Source organism: Acipenser ruthenus, chromosome 2 (assembly GCF_902713425.1).
Source record: "Acipenser ruthenus chromosome 2, fAciRut3.2 maternal haplotype, whole genome shotgun sequence".
Classification (NCBI taxonomy): Eukaryota; Metazoa; Chordata; class Actinopteri; order Acipenseriformes; family Acipenseridae; genus Acipenser; species Acipenser ruthenus.
This window is the reverse complement of record NC_081190.1, coordinates 28922156-28942991: the sequence shown is the minus strand read 5'-3', so window position 1 is coordinate 28942991 and position 20836 is coordinate 28922156. Positions and strand designations below refer to the sequence as shown.

The 20836-nt window shown below is 36.6% G+C and overlaps 1 protein-coding gene across 1 annotated transcript; it reads left to right on the top strand.

Annotated features, from left to right (window-relative positions):
- Positions 1–2729: 2729 nt before the first annotated feature.
- LOC117411682 (protein unc-45 homolog B-like) lies at positions 2730–19204 on the top strand. The gene is made up of 20 exons (XM_034019351.3): positions 2730–2840; positions 3828–3989; positions 4436–4472; positions 4797–4972; positions 5564–5653; positions 6265–6432; positions 7589–7754; positions 8065–8235; positions 8476–8647; positions 9070–9370; positions 9531–9625; positions 10393–10534; positions 11000–11140; positions 11460–11587; positions 13162–13228; positions 14519–14632; positions 15455–15570; positions 17275–17392; positions 17883–18038; positions 18344–19204. Exons 2-20 carry the CDS (start codon positions 3828–3830, stop codon positions 18602–18604), a joined length of 2781 nt encoding a protein of 926 aa, XP_033875242.3. The 5' UTR covers positions 2730–2840; the 3' UTR covers positions 18605–19204.
- Positions 19205–20836: the final 1632 nt, after the last annotated feature.

Here is a 20836-nt window from a genome sequence, read left to right as displayed (position 1 = left end):
GAATAACCCCACACAGGTTACCACTGGCAGCCTAAATCACTTCTCTGGTTATACATTATTGTTTTCTTCATGAAAAAGAAAGGTATGCCGTAATGAGTCGCTTTAAACATGAGTTAGTATAACTTTTTTAACTGACACTTTATTTCTCTTCATTCTTTGTGATGTACTCTACAGTACATCACCTCACGCAGCCAGTCAGAACAGCTCCTTTGGGGAGCTGTTGTAGGAGCCCTACTGTGACATTCTGCAGCGCTCCCCTTGCTCAGGTGATAATGAGTCCAATGGGAAACAGTACAATGAGAACAGCCAGTATGATTGGATCCTTATGGGTGCTGCTGTAATGTAAATAACCCTGGTGTGTATGGCCTGGTGTTTCAGGGATTAAATCCCTGTCAGGCTTCCTCTCCGGCTTCTATTCAACACTTGGACGCAGTTAGTTGTATGAACTGATTTCAATGTGTATTTATAGTCACTTGAACACTTTGCGTTGCTGCTGTGGAAAAACAAATCCGCACATAGCAACTACTTTGTCTATTGTCACATTCGTATTTTGACATGTGTTGAATTTTGCTCTTTTTAATGTGAGCGCCATCTTGAAACAAGATCAGCGTTCAGTATGGTATCTAACATTATGAGATGTGATATTGGCTAGTCAGCACAATATCCTTCTACAACGGTAAGACAGCACCTGTCCTAAAGCATCCTGTTGACGCTTTGTGAGACACTCATTGCAGTTGCTAAATCAGCCTGTCTACACTACTCTAGCCTTCCAGCTGCTCTTGCTGCATTAATAGAAAGAAGCTAAACGAAAGTAAAAGCCTGGCTTTGAGAAGGATGAATTAGGTAACCTTCTGTCTGGTTAATTGAAATCCCAGGGATTTAGGGTCACTAGAAAAAAGGTGTACCTAAAGCATGGCGTGATATTCCACCGTTTTAAACATGTTATACTCCAAGGGAGAAAATGGAAACCTTTTCAAGTGAAATTCAACAATTCTAATTCAAATCATGTAGAAACTAACACATTAATTTCAATTGAATTAATTTATACCTATTCAAGACACATTTCAACATTTAACATTATCCTCCTCAGTCCCTGTATCCATTTTAAAGGATGTTTGGATTTTCAGTATTAATCATAAACTGTAGGTTTTTAGGTGCTGGAACCTAAAATGCATTTAAACGGAGCCTTTACGGAACCTCCTGATGTGATTTATACTGTATTAAACAGTGTTTTTGTTAATCTTTGGAAATACTAAAGCAGCGGCTCCCAACTCTGGTCCTGGAGGGCTGGTGTTCCTTCAGGTTTTTGTAAATTACTTAATTGGACCATTATGCTTCTAATTTAATAAGTGCATTGTAAACAGAGGACCCTCTGCTCTGAGGGGACTTCAACATATGGATATTGAATACCTTTAAAATGGAATTCTACAATTCTGATTGTATAATAATAATAATATGAATAAGAATAATTAGTATTACAGTAGTCTCCGCGTATAGGAACACCTCTTAAGGCAGGGTTTCCCAATCCTGGTGCTGGGGGACCCCCGTGTCTGCTAGTTTTCATTCCAACTGACTTCTCAATTACTTAATCAAACCCTCAGTTGAACTATTCATTAGCTTAATTATACCTTTTTAATTGTTTTCAGCTTTTAAATAGATGGAGATTTCACGTTAACTATACAATTTTATACGTAACTTGAAATCGGCAACTTTTTAGGAGCTGAGAACGATTAAAAAGGTCTAATTAAGCACATTATTAGTTCAATTAAGGGTTTGATTAAGTAATTCAGCTATGTCTCCATCTACTGGAACTTTGTTTAAACTGCATGCAACATCTGCAGTGCTTAATGAATGTTTGTGTCAGTTCTCTGTTATGATCATCTGAGCTTTTTTTTTTTAACTAAATACTGTAAATAGCAAGAATGAAAATTGATCACCAAGATTAGATTATCATTACAGCTTTTATTGTTTTAATGAATAGACTTGTTGTTCTACAGTACCGGTTACAGTTTGTTTCTTTTATTGTATTACTAAATATGAACAGTAGATGATGACTACTGTGTTTATATGTATTTGTTTGTCATTTTCATTATTTTACTTTGCTGTACAGCAAAACAGTTAATTAAACAAATCCATGCGTTTGGGAGAATGCATTCAGAAATTGTTGTTGTTCATGTTTGCATATATTGAAAAGCCAATTTGGCTGCCTTAGTTAAAATTCTGAATTCCTTACTTCAAAACTGAAAAGCAGAGGCCCTTAATCTATATTTAAATAAGGAACATTCAGGAAGTACCCGGTAAGTTTGGTGTGAGGAAATTTTAATATGCTGTTTCTCCTCCAGAAAGCCACTTTCTAGAAGCTACTAGGGCTTCCTTGCAGCTGCTGACAGCTATCTCCCCAATATGATAGCCAAAACATGTGTCAGTCAGATTCTCAGCTGTCACATCTATTCCTTAAATAGCCCAGGCTAGGCCTGACCACTTTCTAAAGGGGTGCGTATGAATAAATAAAATGTCTTAAGAAATAAATACTTCTTTCTAAAAAGCACAACATATAGAAAGCTTATTTTAAGTACTGAAGACATGTTGGGCAGTAGGTGACACCATTAAACTAATTATTAGGAAAAGCCTTAATTTGGTCCATTTAAGAGTTCTACCTCATGTGAATTTATTTGGTACAGCCTACACCCTTTTCTTTTGCCCATTGCATTGAGGTATATATGGTGTAAGGCGGCCAGTCTAGGGTGACAGTGGTTAATGACACAACAGTTTTTTGCCTGGAGTAATAACAGAGGCGCAAAATTGACTGAAAGTAGGGGAGGAAACATTCAGTTTACAAGGTAGGTGGCTATTTTGATTTAGGTTATCAATTAATACATGGTTACAAGTCGGATTTAACCTATTAAATGTTAAGTACTTACACAAGTTACCATCAATCCATTCACATTCTTATTATACCTGAGGTAGTTGCATATACTATAATACACTAATATAATGAACGCCTTAAATCAGTTTAAGAATTGGAATGCATTCACACTTGTACTGTGCCTGGTATTTTAGAGCTTAATTTTAACAGTTCTTAATTATAAGGTACATGGATGGATCAAAAGTTCACATACTCTGACTAATCGATTAACAGAAAAAAGGCAAGATTAAAATCCCAAATTCCATCAGAGGGATGCTTTTAAATTGTAGCTATGATAATAAAAAGCTAACCACAGAAAGTGCCAGCCAAGTGTGAGTGATAGGACACAGTGGGGGCCGAAACACTGCCCAAAAAAGGTATGAACTCAGGCATTTAAAGTGCAAGATAACATGTGCGTAGCCATTTGTTCCAACTACAGTAAATTAGATCACAGTTTTTTTTGGTTAAAGATAGCTGAAAAGTGGTAAGCAAATACTCTAAAATGTCATCAGTATATATATTTTACTTATCCAAAAGGTTTACTATTTATTGGCTGTACAGTTTAGCACAAATACTGTATGAACATGTATTTATTTCATTAATTTTATGTAATGAAGATACTTCCAATGCTAATATATTAAAATTGACATAAAATGGTATTTGGGAACAGTGTTGTTTGTTGGGTACAGTGTACAGTTTAGGGGACCTTATCTTCTAATCTAAATTAGCTTTGCTGCAAATGCAATTATATTTAGAAAAAATATTATCTTTTAAAACAAATAATGTGTTATCTCAGTATTAAGTACTCAAAATAATACAAAAATGTATGCAGCACACATACAGTGATTTTTTTTTTAATATATTATTTTACTGCAGTGTAAAATAAGCCCTGTTAATGTTTAATTGCATTTTATTCTTGCAGATGGAAGATCCAATTCAGTTGAAAGATGAAGGAAACACGTATTTCCAGGCTAATGACTATGAGAATGCTATCCAGAGCTACACAAATGCCCTTAAACTGAGCAAAGACAAAAAGCTTCTGGGTATACTCTACAGAAACAGAGCCGCGTGCTACTTGAAAAAGGTATCCCATCATTCATTTCTCCTGGATTGACATTAAAGGGCATTACTGCAATTGGTCACTGTTCTCAAAACACGCCATACTAACTATTCACAAGGGTTTTAACAGTGTTGGTTTATTAAATAAAATGTGTTATTTATAAAATGTGTTTTTAGACAACTGTCCAAAACACAGCTGTCTATAACAGTTGCCATAGTTTATTACAACAGTAATTTTTTTCACATTAACATGGTTGAATAATCAGTTTTGCCTTTGAATCAAGCGTGAAGGAATTTTTAAACAGGCTTTTATACATTATTGTACCTTATTCATTGTTGGGACTATACTGCTTGGTTTTCCACTGAAACATATATATTTTTTTTGCTGGAATCAATCTTTTTCCTAAATTGGCAGATTCCATGTTTGACCTTTTTAAATTAATAACCAATTTCTTTCTCTTTTTTTTTAAGGAAAACTATGCACAAGCTGCATCTGATGCATCAAGAGGTATTCTTTTTAAATTCTTGGCAATATACAGTTAAATGAATAAGCTTTTCTGAGAGTGAATAAATCACTTTATTGGAATAAAAAAAACAAAACAAGAATAGGCCTACTGTATCTGTAATATTGAACTCCTTAAAGTGGCAAAGAACAAGGACGAAGAACTTCGAATTTTACCTATAAAAATATGGGGTTTAATTGATCAAAACAATAGTACATTTACAGCAAATCTAAAATAAAGGAAACAACATTATAAATGTATCAGGTTTTTACATTTTTTTTTTAATTTAACTAAATTTAATTAACACATCGTTATCTTTTTTTATACAGCGATTGATATTGATGCCTCAGATATCAAAGCCCTGTACAGGCGCTGTCAAGCTCTGGAGAAGGTGGGGAAGCTGGATCAAGCCTTTAAGGATGTCCAGAGGTGCGCTACAATTGAGCCGAAGAACCAAACCTTCCTGGAAACTCTACGGCGACTCGGGTCAGAAATTCAAGAAAAGGTATTTCATTATGTTGTGCCTGTTACATGAGCACCTAGTCTAAACCCCTTCCTGACTGAGCGGCTTCCACATCATTGTTTGAAAAAAACCCAGTTGGATCCATGGGTAACTTCAATGAGATCATATGGGTTGTAGGACGTTTTTGATATTTTTTTTACCCTCATAATTTACTGAATCCTTATCAGCAACGTGATAACTGACTTTGTTAAACTAAAGTAGTATATACAATTGTTTTAAATCTACAAATAGAACTTGCACTATAAATGTTGATATCCAACACGTAGAAAAAGACAACCATATAGACCAAGGTCCTGAAAACAATCTGTAGAGATTGAATCATTGTCTTTTACCAATGTGCCTGATATAATAAGTCACAGTAGAGCAAAATGCAAGTTCGATATGTAAGCATCTATATATATCCTTTTTTTGTATCTGCATTGCTTGTGTAGAAAAGCCTATTGTTTTATGAGTCTTTGTAAGCAACAACCTACAGTAAAAAAATAAATAAAAATTACATTGATAGACAACAAAAGGGTTTATCGCCAGTCAGAAATGTCACATTATATTATATCTATGTACTTTTTTCCACAGCTTAAGGTCCAATTTTCCACTGATTCCAGAGTCAAGCAAATGTTTGAAATTCTGCTTGGTGAGGAGACTGACAAAGAGAAGAGAGAGAAGGTTTGTTGATATCAAACAGGAAGAGTAACAGTTGTAGTGCATAATTATTGTATTGGGTGTGTTATAGAAGGCCTGTATGAATAAATAATGTTCTGTTAACTGTCATTTTGACAAATGTTACTATTATAAACTCCTGTATATACAATAAAACCTGCATTACCTGGTCACCAAAGGGACTGCCCATTTTTGGCTGCTTATTCAAAGTGCCTCTGTCATTAACTTGTAATAAAAAAGGAAAACAAATCCATTATAGGGTTCAGTGGCTGGTAGGAGCAGGTGACCAGATAGTTCAGGTGAATGCTAAAACAGGTTTCAATGTATACCATTGCATGTTTAGCCCACTGAACTTAGTATTAACAAAATGCCTCTGCTAATTGATAGACAGATATTAGCCACCATTATCCAAAATCATATTCATGTTATGCTTGACATACTATATTAAGAGCATATGTGTTTTTTTGTTTTCTTTTTCAAACAAATATTTTGGTTTAGGTCAATGATATACATATGCAATATTGACTGTGCACTGTAAATCGAACAAGTAAACATTGATAGCTAGGTTGTAAAGAAGGTTTTTCCAATACAATTTCCTTCTTAATCCTCCCCTCAAGGCTGCAAACAATTTGATTGTTCTTGCAAGAGAAGATGCCGGAGCTGAGAGAATCTTCCAGAATAATGGCATCAATTTGCTAATGGAACTGATTAAAACCAAAAACCCTGAGATGATTCTGGCAGCAATAAGAACCTTCTCAGGAATGTGCACTGGGCATAAAGCTAGGGTAAGCTGAACACTGGCAAACACAGTAATAGCCATACAACTAATTATTGATTAGACTATGAAAGTAATTAACTATATGGCCAGGAATGGGGGTTATTAACCCTAACCCTAACTCTAACCCTTCATTTTGCTGACTTCAGGACTTATTCACAGATCTTGATAACTTGATGATAAAGCTTTAACTCCTGCAAAACATTACATGGCATGACACTATAAGAAACAGATTGCAAATCCAGCACACTGCTTGATTTTAAACTCTTAAATTGTCTTAAACCTGACAGAATAAAAGCAATATAAAAAAAGCAATGTGAAAAAGTAAAAAGCACACATACCTGTATGCCTTCAGCACACCACATCAACACATAAATGAAACCTTGGTATGCATTTATATTAAAGAAAATGTGTTAATTGGTAATAAAGGTAAAATGGCTCTATGCTTACACTTGTGTATTGCTTCCAAATTCAAGCGGTTGGTTACTCCACAGATCCTCGGCTCATATTTCTATTCAGGTCCCAAAGGTGAATTCAGCCTTCAGTCTAGTAGCCTTTACACACACACAGCATGCATCATGCAGACAACCTAGTTGGAATTTTAATGGAAAATCAAAGTGCATTTTTGAAGCTACCATAAAAATGTTTGCTAGGAATCTGTGAATGTATTCATAAGCATGTCTTGTAACTGAGTCAGGTTCTAATTCTAATTCTCGCTGCTTTACTCTCTATACACAGAACGCAGCCCTACATTAATCAGCTTTTTGACAAATAAAAGAAGAAAAGAATATACAATATGTAGTTACCTACACAGTATGCTCCTTCTTCACAGTATAGGAATACTATGCATTATTTTTATGTGTGGGTATCAGGCTTTAATTAATTAATTGACATTTTCAGGCAATTACTGACAGCTGAACCAAATGCATTAGCCATCAGTGCAGTACCACCATTTTATATCATGTACATTTTCCTGTAATTTATTTGCTGTATAATATGCTATTTGTGTTCTATACAATTAATTATTGTTATTTCTGCTTTGTTCATTATTTGTCAAGCTTACCAAAACATGTTTCTGAAAAGGTTGATTGTGTCACTGAATTAATACAGTGTAATGGGTATAATGGGTTTACTGGGCTGTGATTTTATTTGTTATTATATCATAGGCAACAGCTATTTTGCATTTGATTGGAATCGAAAAGATCTGCAGCATCATGGCTATTGACCATGAAGAAATCGCATTGGCTACCTGCAACCTCTTCCAGACTATTTGTGATTCATTGTCTGGGGAAGACAAGAAAGAGCATGGGAATGAGGAAGCTCTGGTTCTTGGTAAATATTGTCTTTCTTGTCCAGCTTCTTCTATTTTTGTCTTACTGCTCATCACTAGGGAAAACAAAAATAGTACCTGGTATTCATGCAGTATTACTAAAAATATGATTCCACATTCTCAATCAAAGACATCAAATGCAATTATAATCTGTATGTATCTTTTTATAGCTAAATTCCTACATGAAGTGCTTTATAAATCCATACATTAAGTTTATGTGACCTTATCTGGTTTCTATGTTTTCTGTTTGCTGTATCGCTCACATGAATTATGGAGTCCAACTCAAAGTAACATTCTGCTTGTTCTGTGCAGACACCACTAAGGACTTAAAAGCGATTCTCCTGGCTCTGCTGGAAATGTTGAGCAGTCAGAAGGTATCGAGCCATGGACGTGACCAAGCTCTCAACCTGCTGTCCAAGAATGTGCCCAGGACAGACGTGAGGAGCCCTGACAACTCCAAAACGCTCTTCACTATCGATCATGGTGAGGCTTCTCTTGGAAACCTGTGTGTGTGTGTGTGTGTGTGTGTGTGTGTGTATGTGTATGTATCTCTCTCTCTCTCTCTCTCTCTCTCTCTCTAAAACTGCAGTTTACAAAATTGATTATATACTGTATATATTACACATGAATAATAATGATTTTGGACTTGCTTTTGTTATTTTTGCCTGTCTAAACATTGTACAATACACATTATCACTAGTATCTAATTAATTTAACTCATAGGTTTGAAAAAGATTCTGAAAGTGGCTGGGCAACTTGTAGACTTGCCTGATCACCTGCCAATGACAGAAAACACGCAGCTGATTGCGAGCATCCTCCTCAATAAGCTCTATGACGACCTGCGTTGTGATCCAGAGAGAGATAACTTCCGGGTGACATGTGAGGAATATGTCACGTAAGTCCTGCACCCATGAGCATTTTAATTTGAAGTGTGAAGAGTTTACTTTCTAACCTGTGTGGGTCACCTGCTCTCTCTGAGAACATGATATCCTGTAGGTTTAGATAAAGGCTCTTGGCCTGCTTAGGGAAACATTAAGAAATCTGCAATTTTTTTAACACCTCTGTGATATTGGGTGTCTTCAATGTTAAATTTGGAAATTTCTAGCATTGCTCTTTTATCTCAAAGTATAAATGGTTAATATTATTTGTGATCTAAAACTTAGTATCCATTAAAGACAGCGAAAAAACTAATCAAAGTGAGACATTCAAATATATTTCACTTTTGCACATTTGTACAAAATATTCCTATCTTAAACTAAACCAAGACCCTAGTATATGGCCATAGGATGATATATATTTTATGGTATTCTATTACAGGGGCAAGTTTGACCCGAACAACATGGAGAAGAACCTTCACGCCATCCAGACAGTGTCAGGTTTGCTGCAAGGCCCCTTCGATGTGGGCAACAAGATTGCGGGCTTGACGGGAGTGATGGAGATGATGGTGGCCCTGTGCGGCTCTGACCGGGAGATTGACCAGTTGGTGGCGGTAGAGGCCCTCATCCATGCCTCCACCAAGATGAGCAAAGCAACCTTTATCATCACCAATGGAGTGTCTCTGCTCAAAGACATCTACAAGAAGACTAAGAACGAGAAGATCAAAATCAGAGCTTTAGTGGTAAGCAAAACCAGCCAATATTAAGGCATGGAAACAAGTAACATATACAGTCCTAAAGAAAGGTTTCCAATTGGTACCGTGACATTTTCCTAGTACAAATAATCACTCTGGATTTCCATGTGATTTCACTTTATTATTCTTGTGTCTTTCATTTTAACAGGGTCTTTGCAAACTGGGCTCAGCTGGAGGGGATGACTACGCCCTCCGGCAGTTTGCAGAGGGATCGACAGAGAAGCTGGCTAAACAATGTAGAAAGTGAGTTCTAGTCTAGTAACCTAGTGCAACCTTCCACTTTACTAACAACTTTACATCGTCATATTAGTATGCTGCTCTTAGAGATCTTTACGTATTCGTAAACACAATACCTAGATGTACGTTATTTGCATTACACTTAACATGTTCCTTCAAGGAATTACATCAACATATTTTGATACATATTTTGAAATCATAGCCTATTTACAACCCTGATATTATCATAGGACTTAAACATTTGTACATGTACAGCGATGGCCAAATGTTTTGCCTCATCCTATATAATGAACTAATTTTGCTTCATAGAGTTGAATGAAACCTGCTGAATAATATTCCATTAACATATTTAATTACATACAGCTTTGTAGTTTTCCATATACTTTATGAAAAACTGACAAAAATCGAAAAATGTTTCAAAATCTAACATGAATTTCTGTACTACGACTATGGTTTCCAGTAGACTTTTGCGATATCATTTTGTAGTTTCTTTGATTACGTGTTAAATAAAAGATCTAAATTCTGTTAATGTAGTTTTATTTTTTTAAATTGTGTCTCAATCCTAAAATTCTAGGTGGTGCAAAATGAGTGGCCATAGCTGTACATGAATCCATAATTAGTATAATTATTTACAGTACTGCACTCACATGAAGGTATACAAAAAGTACATTGCTTATAAGTACCTTTAGCAACGTAATGTTTCTCATAACCTTTCAAATCATCCCACAGAAGCTTAGTTTATTTTTTATCACTTGTATTTTATCCTATTTTAGGTGGCTGTGCAACCCAAACATCGACGTACGCACCAGGAAGTGGGCTGTGGAGGGTCTAGCCTACCTGACGATGGACGCAGATGTAAAGGACGACTTTGTGGAAGATGAACCGGCCTTGCAGGCCATGTTTGAACTGACCAAGGTATCTGAGGATTGTGTGTGATCAGAGGGGACCAGAGGGAATACTGTGAACTGAGGGGCCCGAGGTTCTGAAAAAAAAAAAATCTAATTAATAAGATAAAACCTTGGCATGCGCCAGTAATGGGTTACATTCAGGGCCCTGTATTTACTGCTTTTACAGAGTTTTACTTCTACTAAAATTAGTATTGAATGATTTTCAGTTTTTTTAAACAGAAAATCTTAATCTCATTCAAATAAAGTCCTGTTAGCTTTGGAAGGCCTGAACGCTCCACTCAGAACCTAATTTAGTGAGATGATTGATGTGGCATTTTTAGTGCTCTACATACCGCTTAACCATACTGCAGTAGACATGTGGTCAGGTGATTTAAAATCTGTATGTGGTGATTCATCAGAGGGTTCCCTTTAGACAGGTGGCCTTCAATGCAGATTTAACTGGAGTTTCTGTCTCTATGGTTTTTCTTTGCAGTCAACAGACAAGACTATCCTCTATGCTGTGGCCTCCACGCTAGTGAACTGCACTAACAGTTATGATAAAAAGGAGATCATGCCAGAGCTTGTTCAACTGGCAAAATTCTCCAAGCAGCATGTGCCCGAGCAGCACCCAAAGGTAAAATAACACTTGATTGTTTGGTGTTTATACACCGTCAATTACCCTTTGTACAGTGAACTGACTGTCCACTGTACTTCTACAGCAAGTCTTTGTTACTGTGTCTGTATAGTGCCCTCTGCTGTCTGTGAAGTGTAATTATTGTTATCAGAGTCATTCTTGTGATCAGTTTGAACAGTGTAAAACATCTGATATAAGGGAAACAGACTGTGTGTTCTAAAAGCAATTGCATATGAATCTTAACTGAGACCCAGCTGTTAAATTAAAAAAAATGAAAAAGTGTGCTGACAACATTTACTATGCCACTTTTCATTTTCAGGACAAGAAGGATTTCATAGAGAAACGTGTGAAACGCCTGCTGAAGGCTGGTGTTATCTCAGCACTAACCTGCATGGTGAAAGCTGACAGTGCTATTCTGACAGACCCGACCAAGGAACTCTTAGCAAGGTAAACACAGCCTCCTCATCCATAATTGACACCACGTTTTGCACAAAATGTAGCTTATTGTACAGGGCTGGCATAAATAATGTTCTTTCATTTCATGGATTTTGAATCCAGTGATTTTATAATTAAGTTTACTACAGTAGTCTCCACGTATAGGAAGACTTCCTAAGAGAACACTTCGCCTAAGGGAACCCTTGTGGTTAAAATGATTTTTCCCATTGTAAATGCTCCCATAGCGATTCGTTCACAATGGATGCAGTACTGTTTTGTAAAAAAGCGACTTGTCATCGGGGACACTGCTTTAATAAATCTAGAACCATACTCGAAACCGTTGTAATTAATCCAGCGCAAAGCATCCACACTTAAGAACTGTTTCATGTTTAGTCGGTCTTGATGCGTCCACACACTATTAAAATAGTTTGGTTACAGTGCCTAGCAGCGCAATCAACAGTGGAAATGAATACGATAGTATTCCACCATGCATTGTATTTTATTTTTAAATAATGTGTTATGTCCCATATTAACACAGAGGTTCATATTGCTAAAAAGAAGTAAAACAAGTAATTTGGAAAAAGTAGCCTAAATGCGAACACACATACAAGTAGGGCTTCAAGTTTTTCGGGTTTTATTTTTAACAAATTGAGCTGATTCTGTTTCATAATTAAACTCAGAAAAAAGCGGTTAATTACAAAACAATCTTTGTTTTTACCTTCATATCTCGCCTGAGTCTAATTCTGGTCCCCGTAACTTTATTTCAAACAGAGCTGATAAATTACATGATTTTTGTTGTTATCCTACTTTTAACTTGCATTTCATTTCAGTCGCTTAATTTAAGGTTGTGCTTTTGCTATTTTCCCCACCAGTTTAACAGAGATGTCCTGACAGATTATTATTCTTTTTAATGCATAAAAATTAATACCCACCTCCGAGTCTACACTGACAGCAAGTCCTTCGGGTGCCTGTTCTGAGTATTTCACCAAACATATCAGAAAGCATTTTGGGATATTGGAGGATACACAAAAAAGTACTTTGGTACTTCTGATAAAGCGCACTATCTAATGCGTTCTAATTAAAATATGACGCGAGACTGCCCCCTGAGGTGGTCTGGAGCCTGGGTCTCGAGTACAGTATTAAACGCTGCAGTGTAGTGTAGATGCTAACCGTATTTAGCACTTTTAATCCGGTTTAAAGGCAACTAATACGGTTTAAAGTCAACTCTTTACTGGCTTAGTTTGGTAAATAATTTAATTTTCTTGCCTTAAGAAAACTTTACCTGTTCTCCCTACTCCCTTCATTTAAATTGCAGAAGCGACTGTATGTAATAGACTTGATCAAACAATATATATATATATATATATATATATATATATATATATATATATATATATATATATATATATATATATATATTAATGATCTTTCATTAGAACCCACCACACATAACAATATGTAACTACTATCTTAGAATGGCTTGTTTATTGTTGTTCTCTGTTCAATGAGGACATACAATACACTTCAAAATTGAACCCTTTATTGTGGATAAAACATGAATAATCATTTCTGTTTGTAAACTTTAGAGTATTCCTGGCCTTGTCTGAAGACCCTAAGGACCGTGGCATCATTGTGGCTCAAGGAGGTGGAAAGGTAACTGTGACTTTTTTAGTTCTCAACTTTTAGATTTAGCATGAGCTGCATTAATAAGTGTCACTAATTGTATAATATGTTTGAAGTGCATCTATTCCTAAATATATTGAAAGGCATTGTATTCGTTATTGATATTTAAATGTTTCTGAGTGCCAGAAATGTTCCTAGGTTTTACTTTTGTGTAAAAGACAACTTTTTAAAGAGGATTAGCGAAGAAATGAATTCCATAAATCCTTAAAAATAAAAAAAAAATAAAAAAATTAAAAATTCTTTAAATATCCCATGGGTTTCAAGTCAAGAAGAAAATATAGGAGGCTGTGTGGTCCAGTGGTTAATGAAAAGGGCTTGTAACCAGAAGGTCCCTGGTTCAAATCCCACCTCAGCCATTGACTCATTGTGTGATCCTGAGCAAGTCACTTAACCTCCTTGTGCTCCGTCTTTCGGGTGAGACGTAGTTGTAAGTGACTCTGTACCTGATGCATACTTCATACACCCTAGTCTCTGTAAGTCGCCTTGGATAAAGCGCCTGCTAAATAAACAAATAATAATAATAATGTTTCAGCTAATGCCTTCATAAGTGATATTGTTTACTTGAGTTGGGGATGATTTCACTCTGTACCCTGTAGGGATCCAATCAATCCCTTAGTACCTTTTTTTTTTTTTTTTTTTTTTTTATAATTTTAGTCGTCGCCAATTATTTTTACCCCGGTTTTCACCCCAATTTAGCATGCCCAATTATTATCTGTATCCCCGGCTCACCGCTCGCAACCCCCCCGACTCAGGAAACGGAGGCTGAAACACGCGTCCTCCGAAACGTGCTCCTTCCAAGCCGTCATTTTTCGCACTGCAGATCCACAGCAATGCTACCAGACCTATAGTGCCGGAGGACAACACAGATCTGGCGGCTCCGCTGCAGAGCCACAGGCGCCCTATCGGCCACAGGGGTCGCTGATGCGCGGTGAGCCGTGGATTCCCCTGCCGACCTAAGCCCTCCCTACCCGGGCAGCGCTCAGCCAATTGTACGCCGCCCACTAGGAACTCTCGGTCACGGTCAGCTGTGACATAGCCTGGATTCGAACCAGCGATCTCCAGGCTATAGGGCACATCCTGCGAGGAGGGCCTTTACTGGATGCGCCACTCGGGAGCCCCTCCCTTAGTACCTTTACATTTCGTCTACTGCAAAAAATCCTGTAAAACTCAGAATTCATTATTTGTTCAACCTAAATCCAATCGATGAGCTCAACATGACTGTACAGGGCTGTTACTGACAACTTTCAATATTCAATTCAGGCGCTCATTCCTCTTGCGCTGGAAGGCACAGAACTTGGTAAAACAAGGGCCTCCCACGCACTGGCAAAGATTGCTGCAACCTCTAACCCAGAGATTGCTTTCCCTGGAGAAAGGGTAGGTGGAGCTCTTTCCTAAACTACCTTGAAATGTGTTCAATGTGTCTGCTTGCTGTTATGATGTCAAAGAAGTTTTGTTTAGAGATGTGTAGAACATTCCTGTTTAACCTTCCCTTTAATCACAATAAAGTACATTAGGTAATTCCCATTTCATGAACATATATGACTTAAGAGGAAGTAATTTTGTCCAAATTCATTATATACTCCAGTGCAACATTTTCACCAGACTTTTTAAAAAGAAACATAAGAAAACGTAACACATCAAAAGCAAGGCCTGAATCTTCAGTTAACATACTGGATTATATGTTATAATTTTGCTAAAATCAACAACTGTTTTCACAAACCTCTATTATCTTGGACCTTCTCACCTAAGGTAGCATTAGGTAATCCAAGATTAGTACTAATCGGGGTCTGTGAAACGAGCCATAGACTTTTTTTTGGGGGGGGGGGGGGGTATTACACTCTTTAAACTTGGCAGATGCTTAAATGAATATATAGAGGATGCTTCGTGAACGTTCATGGAGCACTGTAGTTCAAGAATGATGTCAGAATAATCATGTACTGTAGTATTCTGTTTATACTGTATAAGTACAATATATGGAAAAGAAAGTTTGTTAACCCTAAATTAAATAGCCTTCCTTAAATCCAGTGCCACATCTACTGAGGAACGCAACTTCATTTGGAGCAGTCGTCTCTCCACACATTTAGTTTTGAATGAATGTAAAATAGATTCCAAAATAGGATACAACTTTCACTTGTTGTACTGCATATTCACCCGTCGACTTTTATTCTGTGTTCTCTATTTTTTTTTTTTTTTTAGATCTATGAAGTGATACGACCTTTGGTCAGCCTGCTCAGCACTGATAAAGATGGGCTGCAGAACTTTGACTCCCTTTTAGCTCTAACAAATCTGTCAGGAATGACTGAAAAACTGAGGTGAGCTAAAGGAACAACAATATAATACAACTTTTAATGTAAGGGAATCTGTAGAAATACAGTCGACCCTCTTTATACCGCCTGGTAAGGGCCATGGGCAAAAACGGGCAATAAGCGAGGGTGGTGTTATAGTGAGGGTAAAAAATTCTTTAGTTATACAATTACAGTATATCCCTGCCATTTTAATAAAACATTAATTAAATTAAAACTACAGTACTGGTTCTTAACACAACAGTAGGTCGACTAGTGACTTTTTATCATCTTTTCCCATCTGTATGAAACATACATAGTTACTTTTGAGGAACAGTTTATACTTAAAATAGTTTCAAATCACCCAAACAACAATTCCATAAAAAAAAAAAAAAAACAGGCGAAAAAACATTTGCGATGTCTTGCTGACTTGCTTTCTTATTTTCAGATGCATACGTGCAGGTATTTTTATTTTGCTCTGGTGTTAAATGTAGGGTCGACTCGCCATTTTGTACTTTCTGGTTTGCTTTGGGAGCGGGAGTGTTGATGACATTGGTATGAACGTTCAGTTAACAACGAATTAGGAAAGCGAGTCAAAGGTTAACTGCATAACGTTGTTGTTTTAATTGGCCAATGAGGGAAACTACAATTCTTATATTTACGTTTGCTTGGCTTAGGAAGTTGGCGGGTGGTGGACAGCGGGGTGGCGATATAACGGGTAAAAATGGCACTGTTCAGAGAGAATAGCTGGCGGTATGCGAGGGTGGCGTTATAAAGAGGGGCGGTATAACACGGGACAACTGTAGTATACTATTGGAAATGACGACCTTTTAGGATATGAAGTAATTTTATGTTATAGGGCACTGGTACAGCAGTAGCACTGTACAATAATTGTTACAGATCCACTGTGTTGCCATTGCGTGGTCAGCTAATGGTTTAGGTAGGATTTCTTCAAAATAGTACAATAGTATTATAATGGTATTCCAAAAAGTCTGGGTATATTTTGAGCTAACTTTATAATTAAGGTCAGTGTAATTAAAGTAGGCACGATTTACGTGTACACATTGGACATGGTTCATTGAGATGTAATTATGTTAAGAAACAAACCTTAATAAAAACATTGATTCATATCACTGGCTTAATTGCTTGAGTCGTGAAATGCTTGTCAGCACTTCTTACTGTATATCCTCTACATAATACAATCCATTTCATTATAATCTTTAAACACATTTTGTAAACATTTTCAAAGCAGAAAGGTGTTTATGATCTAGCTTTGATATAGTGTGTTACTTAACAACCAAAAACCAAATAATGCTTATGGTTTACTGTACATATGTGTCAATTATAAGGGACTTGCTTTGAGTGTTTAAAACAACACATACGTATTCTCCAGGTCTCAATGCTTTAAAAAGATTTACAAGCAAACAATTTTAAATAAAAAAGATTGACTTTCTGAATTCTGAAACAGTCTAGCTCTGCAGGTGTTTCAGTAATTTCATATAAAAGTGATGTTAGTGTGAGTGTTAAATGTAACCACCAAACAAACACACACACACATACATACTCACATACACATACGGTATATCACTGACACTCGTACAGGTACATACTTTGCTGTATATGCACCAGATTGGTAATTGTCAGAAGCAGCCAGAGTGCACATGTTTATAAGCAGACTAGTCCTGTTTCTTAAAAGGGAATAATGCAATATTGTTTGTTCTTTTTCACTTGTAGACTAAAGATACTCAAAGAAAAGGCTTTACCAGAGATTGAAAACTACATGTTTGAAGACCATGAGCAAATCCGTCAGGCAGCAACAGAGTGTATGTGCAACCTGGTTCTCTGCAAAGATGTAGGTATCAGTGTAGACATAAAGTGGGCCAGCTTGTTCCACTCACAAAATATAGTGTATCTGAATTTTAACCGCATCATTCAAGGTTGGGGTAGGAATAACAAACTGCATTTTATCCCAAGCTCTATTATTTTTGATTAACAAACTCAGTCCTTTATTTGGAAGTGTTCTCCTTCTTATGCTGTAAAATGTTGTATAAATAGTAGATCATCAAAACAAAATGGAGGGGGGGGGGAGTTGCATGACTAAAACCATTGCAACAAACGGACGAGTAAGTATCCAGCCATTAGACATACATGCTGACCTAGTTCTGTCTCCATGCTGTACAGACATCCTGAACACACAGCATCTGCTGTAGCTGCAAGGGATTTGTGCTGTCTAATAACTGGGTTGTGTGTGTTAAATTGTAACCTCCTTTCACATGGCATGATGGTGGGAATGACACAATGAAACTGAGCGCTGACTGTTGTATGCTTGTCACGTGTGGCAGGTCCAGGAGAATTATATGGCTGACGGGAATGATAAGTTGAAGCTCCTGGTCCTGCTGTGTGCAGAGGATGACGTGAAACTGCAGATTGCAGCAGCAGGAGCCCTAGCCATGCTCACTGCAGCACAAAAGAAAGTCTGCACCAAGCTGACCACAGTGGTGAGTGTATATTCTCCATCTAAATAAACACCATTTAGGCATTTCATTAAGAAACACAAAATAAAAGAGTTTATTCACTGTATAACTGTGGTATTCAGAAAATAAATGGGTATTGGTATCGTAATGTACACTGGTGTGGTTTTCTTAAAGGGGAAACGTAAGAACTTGGTTGCAGAATGTATTTTAGATAGTGATTTGCATTGCTAATAAAGTGATTTAGTGCAAAGTGAGAACGCACCAGGATTTATTTTACAACATTATGTAGAACTGTTACTGATCAGCTCTGAACTCTTGACCTCTTGCAGACCACACAGTGGCTGGAGATCCTGCAGAGACTTTGCCTGCATGACAGGCCGGAGATACAGCACAGGGGCTTTGTGATTGTTTACAATATGATCACGGCAGACAAAGACCTGGCCAAGACGCTGATTGAAAGTGAGATGCTGGAGATCCTAAGTGTCATTGGCAAACAGCCAGATAACCCAAAGAGGCAGCCAATGATTGATGCTGCACGTAGCTGCCTTGTGGCCACCATGGACTACGGTCTGATCAAACCTTTCTCTTAAAGAAGATCACCATTATTTATCAAACAGGACTAAAGATGAATGGACCGTTTTTACATTCTCTTCCATATTTTCAATTGGAAATACATTAAAACCCCCCAATGTAACCGATCCCTTGTAGGCTATAGGTTTTGGAACCATTTACAGTAGTGGGCAATTTATATAAATCTGTGAGAGATTTATCATGAATTGGAATTCAATAGGAAATAGCATTTTAGTTCATGTAATTCTGGCCACTTATTGTAAGGTGTTAACTGTCATTTCTGTTTAAAGCAAATGTTGGCATTGCGGCACAAAAAGGGGGATAAAATCTGCACAGTATTCTTTTTTTTAATTCTTTTTATTTTTTTATTTTTATTTTTAGGGTTCTGATTTTTTTTTTTTTTTTTCATACTCAAAGATCATTGAATGTGAAATTATTAGTCTAGATCTGCACAAATATATTTCCATTGTCACAATGGTGATGTAATGCTGTGGTAATTATTTATTTAATTAATTAGTTTGTTATGTTTGAAACAAAAATGGATGAAAATGTCTGAGTGAAACTTTTTTTTTTTGTAATGAGATAATACTTTTTTTTTTAAATAAATTAAGCCGATAAGACATTGGTGCTCTTTTGGCTTTTTTGTTTCATTAATTTAATATTTAATATTTCACCTTATGCACTATTAAGAAAGTATGTTACATTGCAGATGATATTTGCATTGTGAGTTGTGGTGTTCTATTAATATTAGGAGCCCTGTTAGTATGTTTCTTAACCATGTGTAGCAATTCAAGGAATCCACATAGACTGCAGTTTGCAGTAGCTGAAATGGTTCTATAGGGGATGTCACAGCTCCTAAATCTGGACCTACTGTAAAAAGACTGGAGTTTGACACCCCTGTTCTACATCATTTCAGTCACAGCTCACAGGATTCTCTAAGCCAGGGGTGTCAAACTCCGGTCCTCGAGGGCCGCAGGGTCTTCTGGTTTTCATTCCAACTTAAGCTCTCAATTAACTTAATTGATCTAAATATTTGTTCAGTTGGACATATTTTATATTTCTTCATGGTCTTTTACAGTTGATTATTTCAAAAACATGTTGAGGCCTGGAAAGAATTGTTACTTGTCCAATTAATCAAGTAATTAGATCAATTAAGTAACTGAGAGCTCGGGTGGAATGAAAGCCAGAAGACACTGCGGTCCTCCAGGAACTTTAGTTAGACACCCTTGTGAAGGCACTGAAGTAATATTTCATGACTGATTACCAGCTAAAAAAATATGTCAATGGTTAGAATTGAGGTCATGTACTGCACTGATAATTTGCTTAATTCTATCTTTTTAATTGTTTTCAGCTCTTAAACAGTAACAGAGTTACTATAAAATGTTATAGAGTAATTGAGAGCTCAGTTGGAGTGTAAACCAGCAGACACAGGTGGTCCCCAGGACCAGGGTTGGGAACCACTGATGAACTGAATACACAAGGGTTTGGGATTCAAAGCCATGAGATATGTATGTTTTGTAGTGAGTGCTGTACCTTGAATTGCAACAGCCTGCCTAAGATGGTTCATAATAATACATCAACTTTGCAATAGATTTCTTTACTCTGAAATGCCTCAATCTGTTTTGATAACATTGAATAATAAAAATTAAGAAAGCATTCTGCTACCCAATTAATGAGACAGGATAGCTCCTTATCTACCGAATACCTTCCATGACGAACACATGCCCTGTTTTCATAATTACTATGGCAATTAAACATTTTAAAGCAAATAGTAAGCTATTTGATATTTTCTGCTCAACTTTTCACCATTACCATTTGCAAGTATTGCAGGTGCACATAGGTGGGAAGAAATGGTTAATTCTACTTCATTTTAAGAAAACAAATACCTTTTTTATTTTTGAGAAAAGTAAACATTACAATGTTACAATTGTGACCATTTTTTTTTTTTTTTTTTTTTTTAGAAGATATAAAATTAAAAATACAGCTTGGTAACACCATATTTGAATTCAGCCCATCCACGTTATTAATAATGTTTGCCAACTTTTCTTCAAAAATGCCACCCCCTGCAGTTTAAATATGGACAATTCTGAAAATTCTGGTTGCTTTTAGAATTTCAGAGAATATAGCTTTGAAGCACAAGCCCACCTGCTCCCCTTTGCTGTTAGATAGACTTTTATGTTGGAAATAAAGACAAATCCGATTGATTTTCAACGTGAGTTGGACTACACATTCTTCAATGATATGATCAAAGG

Coding starts and splice junctions, on each gene's coding strand:
- LOC117411682 (XM_034019351.3), top strand. CDS start 3,828: ATGGAAGATCCAATTCAGTTGAAAGATGAAGGAAACACGTATTTCCAG. Junction 4,973..5,563: donor GGTCAGAAATTCAAGAAAAG/GTATTTCATTAT, acceptor TTTTTTCCACAG/CTTAAGGTCCAATTTTCCAC. Junction 8,236..8,475: donor GCTCTTCACTATCGATCATG/GTGAGGCTTCTC, acceptor TTTAACTCATAG/GTTTGAAAAAGATTCTGAAA.